Genomic DNA, 13275 nt, shown 5'->3' with positions numbered 1-13275 from the left:
CTCCCAGGTTCAAGCAATTCTCCTGCCTCAGCCTCCTGAGTAGCTGGGATTACAGGCACATGCCACCACGCTCAGCTAATTATTTTTGTATTTTTAGTAGAGACGGGGTTTCACCATGTTGGCCAGGATGGCCTCGATCCCTTGACCTCGTGATCCGCCCTCCTTGGCCTCCCAAAATGCTGGGATTACAGGCATGAGCCACCGCGCCCAGCCACAGTTTTTTAAATTATCTGTATTTGTATCATTTGCTCTTTCATACTTTGTTCTAGTAAACTTAAAAAAGCTTATAAAGATGTCAGAAAACCAAAACAAATTTACATTAATATTGTCAAAATTTTTTATTACCTTTAGAATTATATGGGAACATGTTACAGACATGTTGAATATATAGGCATATTTGGTTAAAAAAAAAATCTCAAACTTTCCTTCTAATTCAGACACTGCTTCAACACCTTTGTGAAAAGAGTTTTTATCTCATTAACACATATGGATAATTAAGCAAGTGTTTAAATAATTGAAGCACAAAGCTATATTTGGAAATTGATAATGCATTTCAATATTTAAAAGAAAACAGATAAACTATAGTTTTAAAATAGGAATTTTATTAGAAAAATACCTTAATGAGAAGGTAAGATAAAGTGCATTTGTAAATTTGAATGACATGCAGCTCTTACCAAACTGCATAGGGAACCATCATTTACAATTCTTAAATGCAAGTAAGTGAAAAGCAGTGAGCCATGTGCTTTTCATCTTTTGTGATAAAGGTGGTAGTGTACATTCAACAGTGGCAAAAGTTAAATCACCCCACACTAAATGTTTTGGCTGATGGTGTTTACTTTAACCTAGTGAAAACACTTCAAATGTTATGTCTGCTTCTGAAAGATGAATATTCAGCATACTATGTCTGACATGAAGATCTGGAAAGAGTATGTCTAAAGTGATATTCTGTTTTGTGTGAGTTGAGGGCCATCCCCAGGGTATAAACAAACAGCCAGCTCAAGTCATTGTGTGAGTCTTTAAAAATTCGTTTTCAAATAATATCTAGTTAAAACAAATACATAGAACTATTTCGAAGGAAGATAGACACAGCCAAACTGGAGGAAATATTCCAAGTGGACAATGCTGGAGAATTAAATAGGACAAGATTGGTCCCATCTGGTTAATGTTGATGATAATATAAGTATTTATACACTCAGTGAACAACGTGTTTGAGACTTTTTACCACTACATCTTCTCCTTTTCTTCTTTCCTCCTACCTCTTTGAAACTCTGCAGTTTAGGCTTCTTGATCCCTAAGGCAGGTGCCACTCAAAGCACAAGACTTAGATCCACCTCTCTCATGCTTTGTACCCTGTGGATGGCTTTGTGTCCTTCCCTTAAGCAAAAATGTCTCTACCTCCCTGTTTCTTGAGTTATATCTAGGTTTTTATATACATGTCTAAAATATCAGATGTTACTGTTTTACCACAACATTACTCAAAGATCATCTGAAATTCTTTGTTGATTTTCCCATAGGACTTTTTCAACGAGCAATAGCTCAAAGTGGAACAGCCCTTTCCAGCTGGGCGGTTAGTTTTCAACCTGCAAAATATGCTAGAATGTTGGCCACAAAAGTTGGTTGCAATGTTTCAGATACAGTAGAGTTAGTGGAATGCCTCCAGAAGAAGCCTTACAAAGAACTTGTTGACCAAGATATTCAACCAGCTAGATACCACATAGCCTTTGGACCTGTGATTGATGGTGATGTAATACCAGACGACCCTCAGATATTGATGGAGCAAGGAGAGTTTCTCAACTATGATATAATGTTAGGAGTGAACCAAGGGGAAGGGTTAAAATTTGTTGAAAATATAGTAGATAGCGATGATGGTATATCAGCTAGCGATTTTGACTTTGCTGTTTCAAATTTTGTTGATAATTTATATGGATACCCTGAAGGCAAAGATGTTTTGAGAGAAACCATTAAGTTCATGTATACTGACTGGGCTGACCGTCATAACCCCGAAACCAGAAGAAAGACATTGTTGGCTTTGTTTACGGACCATCAGTGGGTGGCACCAGCTGTAGCCACAGCAGATCTTCACTCAAACTTTGGTTCACCTACGTACTTCTATGCCTTTTACCATCATTGCCAAACAGATCAGGTTCCAGCTTGGGCTGATGCAGCCCACGGAGACGAGGTTCCCTACGTACTGGGAATCCCCATGATTGGCCCGACAGAGTTATTTCCTTGCAATTTCTCCAAAAACGATGTGATGCTGAGTGCAGTTGTAATGACATACTGGACAAATTTTGCTAAAACTGGGTATGTACCTAAGGAATTAAGTTAATAAAAATGTTATCCTAACTACTTAAAAATAATAGATATTTGTGCCCAAATAATTTAATATCAGATTAATACCAGCAACATATTAAATTCCTTTATTCAAAATTAATTCTATATTATGGTGTTTTTAAAAGTCATTGCTTTATTATTTCTGGTGTTTTAGAAGCTTGTTAAGAAAGTAGATATGTGAATTGCGTTACTTAATTACATCTGCTTTTGGTTTTTGAATTACACAGGGCTTACTGCTCAGCGGTAACAAGAATTATTTTACAGTGTTTTCTAATTCACAACACTCTTTAATCCTTCCAACTATCTTCTGAATCTGGCAAATCAGGTACTATTAATCCCACTTGACAAAAAACAGACCTGAGGCTCTGGGAACTTCATAGAGATGTTGACATGTCTGGTATATAGCAGAGTCTAGTCTCAAATCTTTATCTGCTTGTTTTCAAATCAAAAATCCTTTCCACTGTTCCATGTCATCTCTGCTAGTTTGCCTGTGAAATGAATCATCTGAAAGTGAGTATTTAAATAATTCTTTAAAATCTTTGGATAGATAGTAGCCCATCTCAGCATAGGTAGAGAGAGCAAAGTGTGAGACTTACTTGCCTTACGTTATCACCCATCTAACAATCTGCCTGCTAGAAGATTTATATTTTTAAATTGACCCAAGTTAATGTTAAAACACAATATAAAGCATTGCTGAGTCATCTCTTTAATTATTACATGTTAAAGTGGTGTCGTTTTAAGTAAAAAATAAAATAATTTTATTATCATAATTTATTTTTTCCTTCTTAGTGACCCAAATCAACCAGTCCCTCAAGACACGAAATTCATCCATACCAAACCCAACCGTTTTGAAGAAGTAGCATGGACCAGATATTCCCAGAAAGACCAACTTTATCTCCACATTGGATTAAAACCAAGAGTTAAAGAACATTACAGAGCCAATAAGGTAAACCTCTGGTTGGAGCTGGTACCTCATCTGCATAATCTCAATGACATTTCTCAGTATACCTCTACAACAACTAAAGTGCCATCAACTGACATCACTTTCAGACCTACGAGAAAAAATTCTGTACCTGTCACATCAGCCTTTCCCACTGCCAAGCAGGATGATCCCAAACAACAACCAAGTCCGTTTTCAGTGGATCAGAGGGACTACTCAACAGAGCTGAGTGTCACTATTGCAGTTGGAGCGTCACTGCTGTTTCTGAACATCTTGGCCTTTGCAGCCCTGTACTACAAAAAGGATAAGAGGAGACACGATGTTCACAGGAGATGCAGCCCTCAGCGCACCACTACCAATGATCTAACCCATGCACAAGAAGAGGAAATCATGTCCCTCCAAATGAAGCACACTGATTTGGATCATGAATGTGAGTCCATCCATCCACATGAGGTGGTTCTTCGGACCGCCTGTCCCCCAGATTACACACTAGCTATGAGGAGGTCACCCGATGATGTTCCCTTAATGACACCCAACACCATCACAATGATTCCCAACACTATACCAGGGATTCAGCCCTTACACACATTCAATACATTTACTGGAGGACAGAACAATACTCTGCCCCATCCCCACCCCCACCCCCATTCACATTCAACAACCAGGGTATAGCCAGATAAGAGAAACAAACTATTTTTTTGATGGATTGCAGTAAACGATGACTGAAGATTCCTTGGCTTTCAACCTACAAGACTTAACTATTTAAATAAGGAGGAATATTATGTGAATATACATATCAAGAACTTCGGGGGTTTTGAAAAAAATGAATTGTATATATACCAATCAACTTCAAAAACAAATTTCAATTGCTTGAAGCAATTGTTCTGAATGATACTTTTTCATTCACATTCAAGAATTAATTTTTTGAAGATTTAAGTTACATAATGGAATTAGGCATGTGGAACACCAAACAGGAAAGAACTATGTCTGAAACATAAAAAATAAAAATAAAAAAACAACGATGAATATGCACAAGGGACACACCAATGGAATGTCAGATAATTTTCACCCATTTTTATTTGGAGCCGTTTTATTGTGTAGACCATATTTACATATTTGGATAAGTACACAAAGCACCAATGCTGTTAATGGCCTTAGCAAAGGCTTATGCTGAAATTTGCCAGTAAAACAAAGAAGTTTAAAGACTGGCAGGTACAACATTATCACATAAGTGCTGTCAGTATAAAATTGTGGGGATAAAGGAAACGATATTTTTAGCACGATGTGCATGATAATTTATATGCTTGGTGGCTGTGCTGCTGATTAAGCCGTAATTAAAATTCTTCTCATCCCATTGGAGTTTTTAATAGAAGCTTCCTCCATCAATTGGCAGAACCTAAAGAAGATTTTAAGGGGCAAAAGTAATTACAATAAAATAATTCACAGTAGTTTCAATATAGAAGGAATTAGCTATTAAAGGTATTTGAAGAAACTATAGGTATAGTGGTGAATACTCGCTGATATGAATCCCAGAAAAAAATTTCCTGTTTTTAATGTTCTTTTCATTCCCATCTAGATAATGTATAACCCTAATTGGACATGTGGTACAGGATCTATAAATTGTTGTGATTTTTTTTTGTTACTCTGTATTTTGTTCCTTTTGGTAAGGTGAAGTGTGTCCAAAGAGTTACTTGCAACAGTCTTTCATGATATGAGGATGCCCCAGTATTACCACTCTGATTATAGTCCTGAGTTCATTGATTTACTCATGCTGCATGACAAAATGTTTACTAATAACAATTCATTATAAAGTTATGTCCCTCTTTACATCACTTATCTTTCTCACTGAGGTTCATTCACTGGAATTTACTCACGCAATCTCAGTAGAGTACAAAGTAGATGCAGAACCTAGGAGAGTCAACACCTGGAGGATTTTAGTCTTATACATATGTGTGATTTTAAATGAATATTCTAAGACCACAGGAAACTCTTCATCCCCCTGTTGTTTACCAGTAACAGTATATCACAGACCTTTCCAAATGTTTGTATATGTAATCAGATGTACATTTATATTTAAAACAATGAGATGGACTTAAAGAGCACATCCTGATAAATACTTTCTCTCTTACCTGTACTATATTTCTATTAGACTAAAGTTATGTGATTTTTTTTTTACATTTTTTCAGATGACTAGCAATTTTGATAGTTTATAAGATAATGCAAAGAACTTTCTCTGACAAACTAACTGCAGTAACAGAAACCTTTCTTTTCAGTTACTCTTTTTCAAGAATGAAAGCTTATTATACAAAAAAATTGTATACTACTTGATGGAAACAACTTTGTACATCTTGGCCATGTCACTGGTCATTGTGTGAAATAAAGATAATCTGGATAAAGACTATTAGTCCAATGCTAAGAAACATGATCTTTGCTCATTAAAGAGCTAAAATGTTTATTGCTGTTTTGTCTTTCTTTAAAAAAAAAAAAAAGGAAAAGAAAAACAAAGAAACATGACTGTCTCAGAGAGTAATATTTCTAGAGTAGACCAGTCGGGTTTTTGAAGACATACAGGTAGCCTCCATAGAAAACACAACCATGTATTTAAAGGCAAGTCTCATCTAAGATGAAACTCATAAAACTGTAATGTTGTGAATTTAAAAGTTCCATAAATTCATGAAAAAAAGACTAGCTCTGTGTTTTTAAATACCTCTTAGGTACCGATGTTGTAGAAATAAAGTGCCAATTGTTTTCAGCTAGAAACACAAGTTCCAATTCTGGTCATCAAATAAAAGGTCTATTGAAAACAAATTTGCAATATTTTATAGAATGCAACTAACTAGGCTCATAATATGAGGGTGATTAAACTACAATAAAGTAATGAATAGAAAGTTGCCCTGCTAAAAGAATGTAAAAGTGCTGAGCAAGATATTAAACTGACACTAAAAGATAAAAATATATTTCAAGGAATTATTATAATCCCCCTGTCCAATTATTAGCTACCAATGAAATGTAGATATTGCTCCATAATTTAAAAAAAAATCTCCGTTAGAAGCAAAACGTCTTCAAAATTCAAAGTGATCTACATGCAGCATTTGAATGACGTGGTTAGGCTTTTAGACTGTGAACTGCCAACGTACACAAGTAAAAAGAATTGTTTAGCATCTAAAATCTTGTTCAATTGGAACACTGTATTTTACTATGTTGATTAAACAAAACACAAGAACAGAATAGAAATGACAACAAAATAAGATATAAATGAATATTTTCATATGCATTGCTTCATTTGGCAAAACCAAACATTCTATTAAATATCATGTTTTAACAATGGCCATATTTATATCTATCTACCAATTTATTGCTCTGCATTTATCAATCTACCTATATATAGCATAACTATATGCTACCATCATCTTTATATTAATTTAGGAAAATGATTTAGGAAAACAAAGCATAGCCCTATTATCTTCTCTAAATTAAGGTAGAGTAACTTTGTGGAAGATAAAGCAGACTAGATTTAATTGCTGTTCTCAAGTCACTGGATAAAGTCGTTGTGAATGAGTGTTAGTTGTTAGTTTTATAATTGCAGTCTCTAGTTTTCTGAATGAAAAAGAATGTCCCACATTATACAGAACATTAAGAATAGCTTTTAAAGCTGAAACATAATTTTTGTATGCAAGAAACATAAATATTGTTACTCAATTTTAGCCAATATGTTTAAATGTATTTATTTAGATAATTTTCTTTGAAAAACAATGTAAGTCACAAAATTAATATTTTTGGCATTATTTGTTAATTCCGATTTTCCTGCCTCAGATTAAAAATTAGGCAAGGCTACTTATAATTTGTACAAACATTATACCAAAATGAACAGAATTTCATTGTTTTGCTGTTATATAAAATGTTTGCCAAATGTTTCCAACAGATTAATGTTTTAGAGTATGGGGTTAGAAAAACAAAAGTGACAAATTTCATAGTTTTAAATCTCTATTGAACATGTTGACTATGAACAAAATCTAATCTAATACCACAGATATATGACAAAGCTTATCATTAACTTTTTTCAAATTAGAAAATAATTTGCTAAAGCGTTAAAAATGTCCGATTTGGAGACATCTCTCTGGCAGCTTAAAGGAGAAAATCTGAGCATATGTTACTTTATTCCTCATTTCAAATATAGAAGTTGACCAAAATGACGCTTTATTTCAGACTTCCTGATCTGTACATGAAAACAGCAACAATGTTTTTTTAAAAAATTATTAACTGTATGTATAATACTAAAGAGGAAAACAGCACTAACTTTTTTAAAGAAGTGAAGTGCTGAAACTAAATTGTTATAACAACAGTTACTTCACCTCTTAGCATACTCATCCTACACACATATTAATAACAAAAAAAGGATACAAAGAACGTGAGAAATGTGTCCCAGCTTTAAAGACACTCCTAAGTAGAAATTACTGGGATTCGTTTCTTTGGCGAGTTTCACAAAACAGTTTCACAGGATGAAATGATGAGTTAAATTCTTAAGAAGCTGTCAAATATGGTGGTCTTTTGATGTTAGTAATTTTGTTTTCTTCTGTGTTATTGGTTTAAAGTACTGACCTTTTCCTTCTTTCCAGTAATTAGTTGTTACAGACTATCACTTTTTAATGTGAGTGGAAATTAGATAATTTGGTTATACTTGTGAAAACATGCTTCCAAATAAATTCAATTAATGGGCACTTCCCTGCTGAGATTTTGTTATCATTCATTTAATTATCTTGTCAAGCTTTACTGTTACAACAAACGTTTTAGCTTTCTGGTCAATAAACTAAGGGAATTTCTTCAGTAGCCTTATATCTCCCCTGCACTTGATCTGATAGCAACATATCCTTCAAATTTCCATCAGAAGTCTCTAAAGAAATTTTCTACTGACGTGAAACTTTGGTGACCAACTTGATTCTTTTTCTTAAGCATTGTGATTTTATTTTATTCTGGCACTTCGCTGTATATGTGTGTGGGCCAGAAATCAATTTCATTTGATAAGCGTGGAGAATACAGACTGGAATAAACATGTGCAGGGCTTAAGTGCCTTTTCATCCAGAGATTTTATTTATAAAACTTAGCTTTTTTTTTTTTTAATTTTCAGAATCTGATAATTCAATTTAAAGAGTATAATAGGATGACTATATTATAAATTACAAATGGGAAAAGTTTATTTAGACAGTTTTACATTTAATTTGATTTAAAAAATAATATCAGATGGATCTAAATGGCTTCTGGGAAAGATTGAGGTAAATTTTTGAAAGTGACAATTATATAGTCATCTGACTTGATGGTACTTAAGAATAAAAATTCAAATCTCTAACAAACTTTAAAAAGTTTCCAAATAGTAAGTTTAATTTAGAAGAAGTCTGAAGCTATTAGAGCCAATCATATATCGGATAGGTATATATATTTTTCTAGTCAGCTATTACATATACCACATAGTGTATATACTATGTGGTTTATATAACATTTATAATGGCCCATTCAAACTCATATACTTACAAATGACATTGTGTAACTTCCTACCTTTGTACTAATGTAACAGAATTTAGTCTTCTATGAAAGTCAAGCCAAAGTGGTAGCTGTTTGGAGTTGAAATGAATGATAACAATTCAAACTTTAAAGAAATTGGTAAAGATACAGTAACAAAAACTCAGCAGATAAATTTAAAACAAGGGACCATTTTTGAATGCCATTTTCAGAGTTGACATCTAAACTAGAAGGTGTATTTAAAAGGATTTTAGTAGTTTTGATTCATCCTTTCTCTGCACTCATATCATTTAGCAAATTAATGGGACATATGTCATGGTTTTTGTAAAAAAGACCATTGGGTTGTCATGATTCAGTTTGTGTTTGGACATCTTTGGCTTTCATTAAAAACATGTTTATTATCATGAATAAATATTACCATGTTTTCCAAGCTGTGTGGACTATTTTTAAACTCAGAAATAATTTCTTCTCTATTTGTCTCACACAAAAGCATTACTAAGATAAGCGTTTTCTTGCAAACTCTGTACTGCTTACACATCTGCTGACAGTTCTGGCTTAATAGCAACAATGATATTTTATGATGTTTTCACCTCTTGGTGAATGCAGCACAAAAATTTAGAGAATAGATTTGGGGAGTTTGGACACAACTTTTCAAAAAAGAGAGGGAGGAATGTAGGAGAAGGAGAAAGAAAAGAACGGAAAAAAAGGAGGAAGTATCAGAGAAAAAAGGAAGAAAAACTTCTCAGTTTTAAATTGGTGACTTTTTGCATCCAAATGATGTTTTTTGTTATTGTTGTTGTTTTTTGCCAGTTTTTTAAAAAGAAGAGCAAAGGAATTTAAATAAATCCCTTTAAATCATAAATCTATTATTCTTAGAGAACAAGATTAATAATATCTAGGAAGATATCATAAATTTAATCCTGATCCATGTCTTGATCAAATTGCATCACTGGAAACAAACAAAAATAAAATCTATACAGAAATATTTATGGTCTTGTACTATCTAATCAATAATGATCTTGGTAGGAGGACTATGTGAAGTAAGATCTCTCATCTCTATTAAGCCTAAGACAAGAATACAGCAAAGAGGACATCATAGAGTTTCCCCATACGTAGCCTAAAGATAAATGTTTCCAAATGGCTAAGTAAAAGAATCAGCACTGCTTTGCTGGTCTCTGTGGCCACATATGGCTATGGGCACCAAATAAATTAAACAGTTAAAAAACATACTCCAACAATTTCACTTTCCATAAGAGGGTTTTAATGTTTTGTAAAATTTGCTGTGGTTTGATGATTACATTTTCACTGGTTTTACATTTCCTTATGTTTTGCAGGATGTTATTTCTGAGTTCAAAAAAAGTTTCAAATATATTCTGTGAATGTTCATGTGAAAGCAGAATTTTCTAATGGAATGCCACAATTTGAAGTACTGTCTCAATTTTGGAGATTTGATTGACTATCTAGTTAAAACACTTTTATCTCCCCTTAAAATACTCAACTTTGCTCTCAGAGCTGCCTTTCTCTGCACTATAGGGTATCTTCTCACCAGCTACGGTGGCTTCTGTTTCCGTGGCCCATCCTGTTACTGGTTATGACTCCTCCAAGGTGTAAAAGTTGTGCTGACAGTCTTTAAAGGTGATATAACTAACTTGCTAGAAACAATGATGTTTTGTGATATTTTCACCTCTTGGTGAATGCAGGGCAAAAATTTAGAGAATAGATTTGGGGAGCTTGGACACAACTTTTCAGAACTAGTGTCTTGGGAATTGGCATTAATTAAGTGAACATTAATCAAGCAATGTAAGAAATTAGTCATTTCTTCTTTCAATAAATAGTGTCCACTATGTGTCAGGCAACATGACTTATTAACATACAGCTAATGTTGTCAAGTTTAAATTAAGTTCAAACACATGGACTGATTTAGACCACTTTCTGTGCCATACTTTGTAGCAAATCATTGTATAATTCCTTGTTCCGTCTATTTTACATGTCTCAAAATAATAAACAGAAATCAATATTTGTGTTGAATTCTATTTAGCCAGTTCACCAGTTAAGGTATGTGGTGGCCATCATTCCAAATAACAAATACAGCCATACCTGAGTTAGGCAATAGTATACCAATTCAAATTTCATGGAACATGAAATTTCCAGCATAACACTCATCTGATACAGCCCCATAATCTTAATTCTTAATCCTTAATCTTTTGCCACAACTTCAACATGTGATTGTGAAGCCTATCATTGAACACTGCCATGGGTCAATATTCTAAAATAACTGGCTACATTGGACTATTTGGGATATCTTCTTTATATTGATTTATATCTTCTTTATATTGATTTATTGCTCAATTTTTTTCTTTTTATGATCCTACCATCTTCATCACCTGAATTACTCCCAAATATTTAAAGATAGCTTTCATATCTTCCATGAGTTATTATTTTTTCTCAAAGCAAAAAATCCCACTTGCAATGCAAAATATTTCAGTATTTCAGTCTTTTCACAGCTCTGATCACTGTTCTCCAAATTTGCTCCCAAGTCTAAGTTTCTTAGAAAGTTTAATGTCTAGGATTGACCATAATAAACACTTAGGTATAGTTCATTTCTGCCCAATAAAGCCCCACTATCAACTTTCTCATTACACAAACTATTTGTTTTAATATCACTTGCAATAGTATTACTTTATTTGTTGGCCATAGCATACTGATAATTCAGATTGTGATGTACCTTCTATTAAAACTTTAAAAATTCTACATGCACTATTGTTAAGCAAATTCTGCCTTTCTACTGCCCTTGACCATTTGAGTTTTATTGTATGTTCAGGATATTAAGCACTATTAAATTCTACCTCACTAGATATAGCACTACAGCCAATGGAGACCTTTCTATCCATCTCAGTGTAATGAAATCAACAAAGGTGATAAACTTCTATCTTCATCCAAGTCACTAACAAAAAATACCACGCAAAATCAGGTTGAGGGTAAAGCTCCGTAATAATAGCAATAGTGTGTATAGTACTGAGAAAAGCAACAGGTAACAATTACTAAGCATTTTTTATGTTCCAGGCTCTGCATCACATGCCATAACGAACTCCTACGTACCACCCTCAAAATATCTATTAATACTTGTTGATGTGCTTGTTCACTAATTCATCGTTTAAAAGATTGTTATTAAGAATCTATTACGTATGATTTACTGAGCTCCTTGCTAGTGATAGAAAAGGGAAGAAAATGTAGCCCCTGCTCGTATCTTGCTAGCAGCCAACTGATTACTCTTGCTCTTGTCCATACACACAGCACAAAGGACACTAGCAGATATATTTACAGGATCTATTTTTTTCCACGTAAAAAATTTGCATGACATCACAGTCATCCTTAGTAAGAAAACTGGGATGAATACTCTAAACCTTCTATTTGGGAATTTCTGGGTTCCTGGAGCGTTGTATTAAATGTTATAAGATAATCACAGAAAAATAATTCTCACACCAATCACCTGTCATAATTAAGATGTGGATTTAGGCCAGTCAAGTGTAGTCAAGTGGGATTCCTTATATGAAAAAGTAATACATGCATAAGATAAAGCAAAATAAAGTGAAAACTAAACATCTCTTACTACAGATTCTAACCCCTTAGTCTTTTTCCCCACAGACATTGACTATTACCAATTTGTATATAAATCTCTACAAATAGGTCATTCATGGGCAAACATGTAAAAGCGTATTGTCTGTGTATGTATGTGGGGGGCATTTTATATATATATATATTCTTTTTTTAATTTATTGGGAAATGTTCCATGTGAGAACACTATATGTCAGCTCTGAGAAGAAAACAGAAGCAACTAAAAATAAGTTTCAAGTTACTCCTTAAATTCAAGGCTATTGTAATTAAAATTTCAACACTGTTTGTTTGTTTGTTTGCAGACTTCATGACAGAAAGGGTCAGGAGTAGCCAAGATTATTTTGAATCGAAAAATTAAGGAGCAAATATTTTGTCTACCATATTTCATTAGTTATTATAAAGCTATTGTAATCAAAAGAGTGTTGCGTCCGTTCAGAGACAGACAGGTGTAGGATAACAGTGAACCCATAAACAGACCTATGAAGGGAAACATGGCATATAAAGTGGCTATACAAGTCAAGAGGAAAGGAGAGATGCTTCAGCTAACAATAGCTATCCCTTCCCACAAGGAAAATATCTCCATGTCATACCACACACAAAAAATCAATTTCAGATAAATTAAAAATATAAACATAAAAGCACATTTTACATGTTTCAGAAAACATAGGAAGATATTGTTATGTCCTTGAAGTAGGGAAAAACTTATTAACAGGGCATAAAACAGTGTAAACAATAAAGAAAAAGACTAGCAAGTTACAATTAAAATCTTAATACATCAAATAACAAGATTTTGTTTTTAATGATGATAAGCAGATACAGTAAATATCTGCAACACGTGTAAGCAATGAAAGACTAATTAATGTGAGAGGATA

General features: G+C 33.5%; 1 protein-coding gene across 8 annotated transcripts in view; it reads left to right on the top strand.

Annotated features, from left to right (window-relative positions):
- NLGN1 (neuroligin 1) overlaps positions 1–9218 on the top strand; it is an 873763-nt gene extending 864545 nt beyond the window's left edge. For all 8 annotated transcript variants that reach the window (XM_032258255.1, XM_032258256.1, XM_032258254.1 and 5 more), the window contains 2 exons: positions 1515–2304; positions 3124–9218. In XM_032258255.1, coding sequence (XP_032114146.1) covers positions 1515–2304; positions 3124–3946 — 1613 coding nt within the window. In that variant the 3' untranslated portion in view covers positions 3947–9218. The remainder of the gene's footprint in view (positions 1–1514; positions 2305–3123) is intronic.
- The last annotated feature ends 4057 nt before the right edge of the window (positions 9219–13275 follow it).

The sequence above is a fragment of the Sapajus apella genome, unplaced genomic scaffold (assembly GCF_009761245.1).
Source record: "Sapajus apella isolate SASKATOON/1434 unplaced genomic scaffold, GSC_monkey_1.0 scaffold101, whole genome shotgun sequence".
Classification (NCBI taxonomy): Eukaryota; Metazoa; Chordata; class Mammalia; order Primates; family Cebidae; genus Sapajus; species Sapajus apella.
This window is presented reverse-complemented; position numbering and strand designations above follow the sequence as displayed.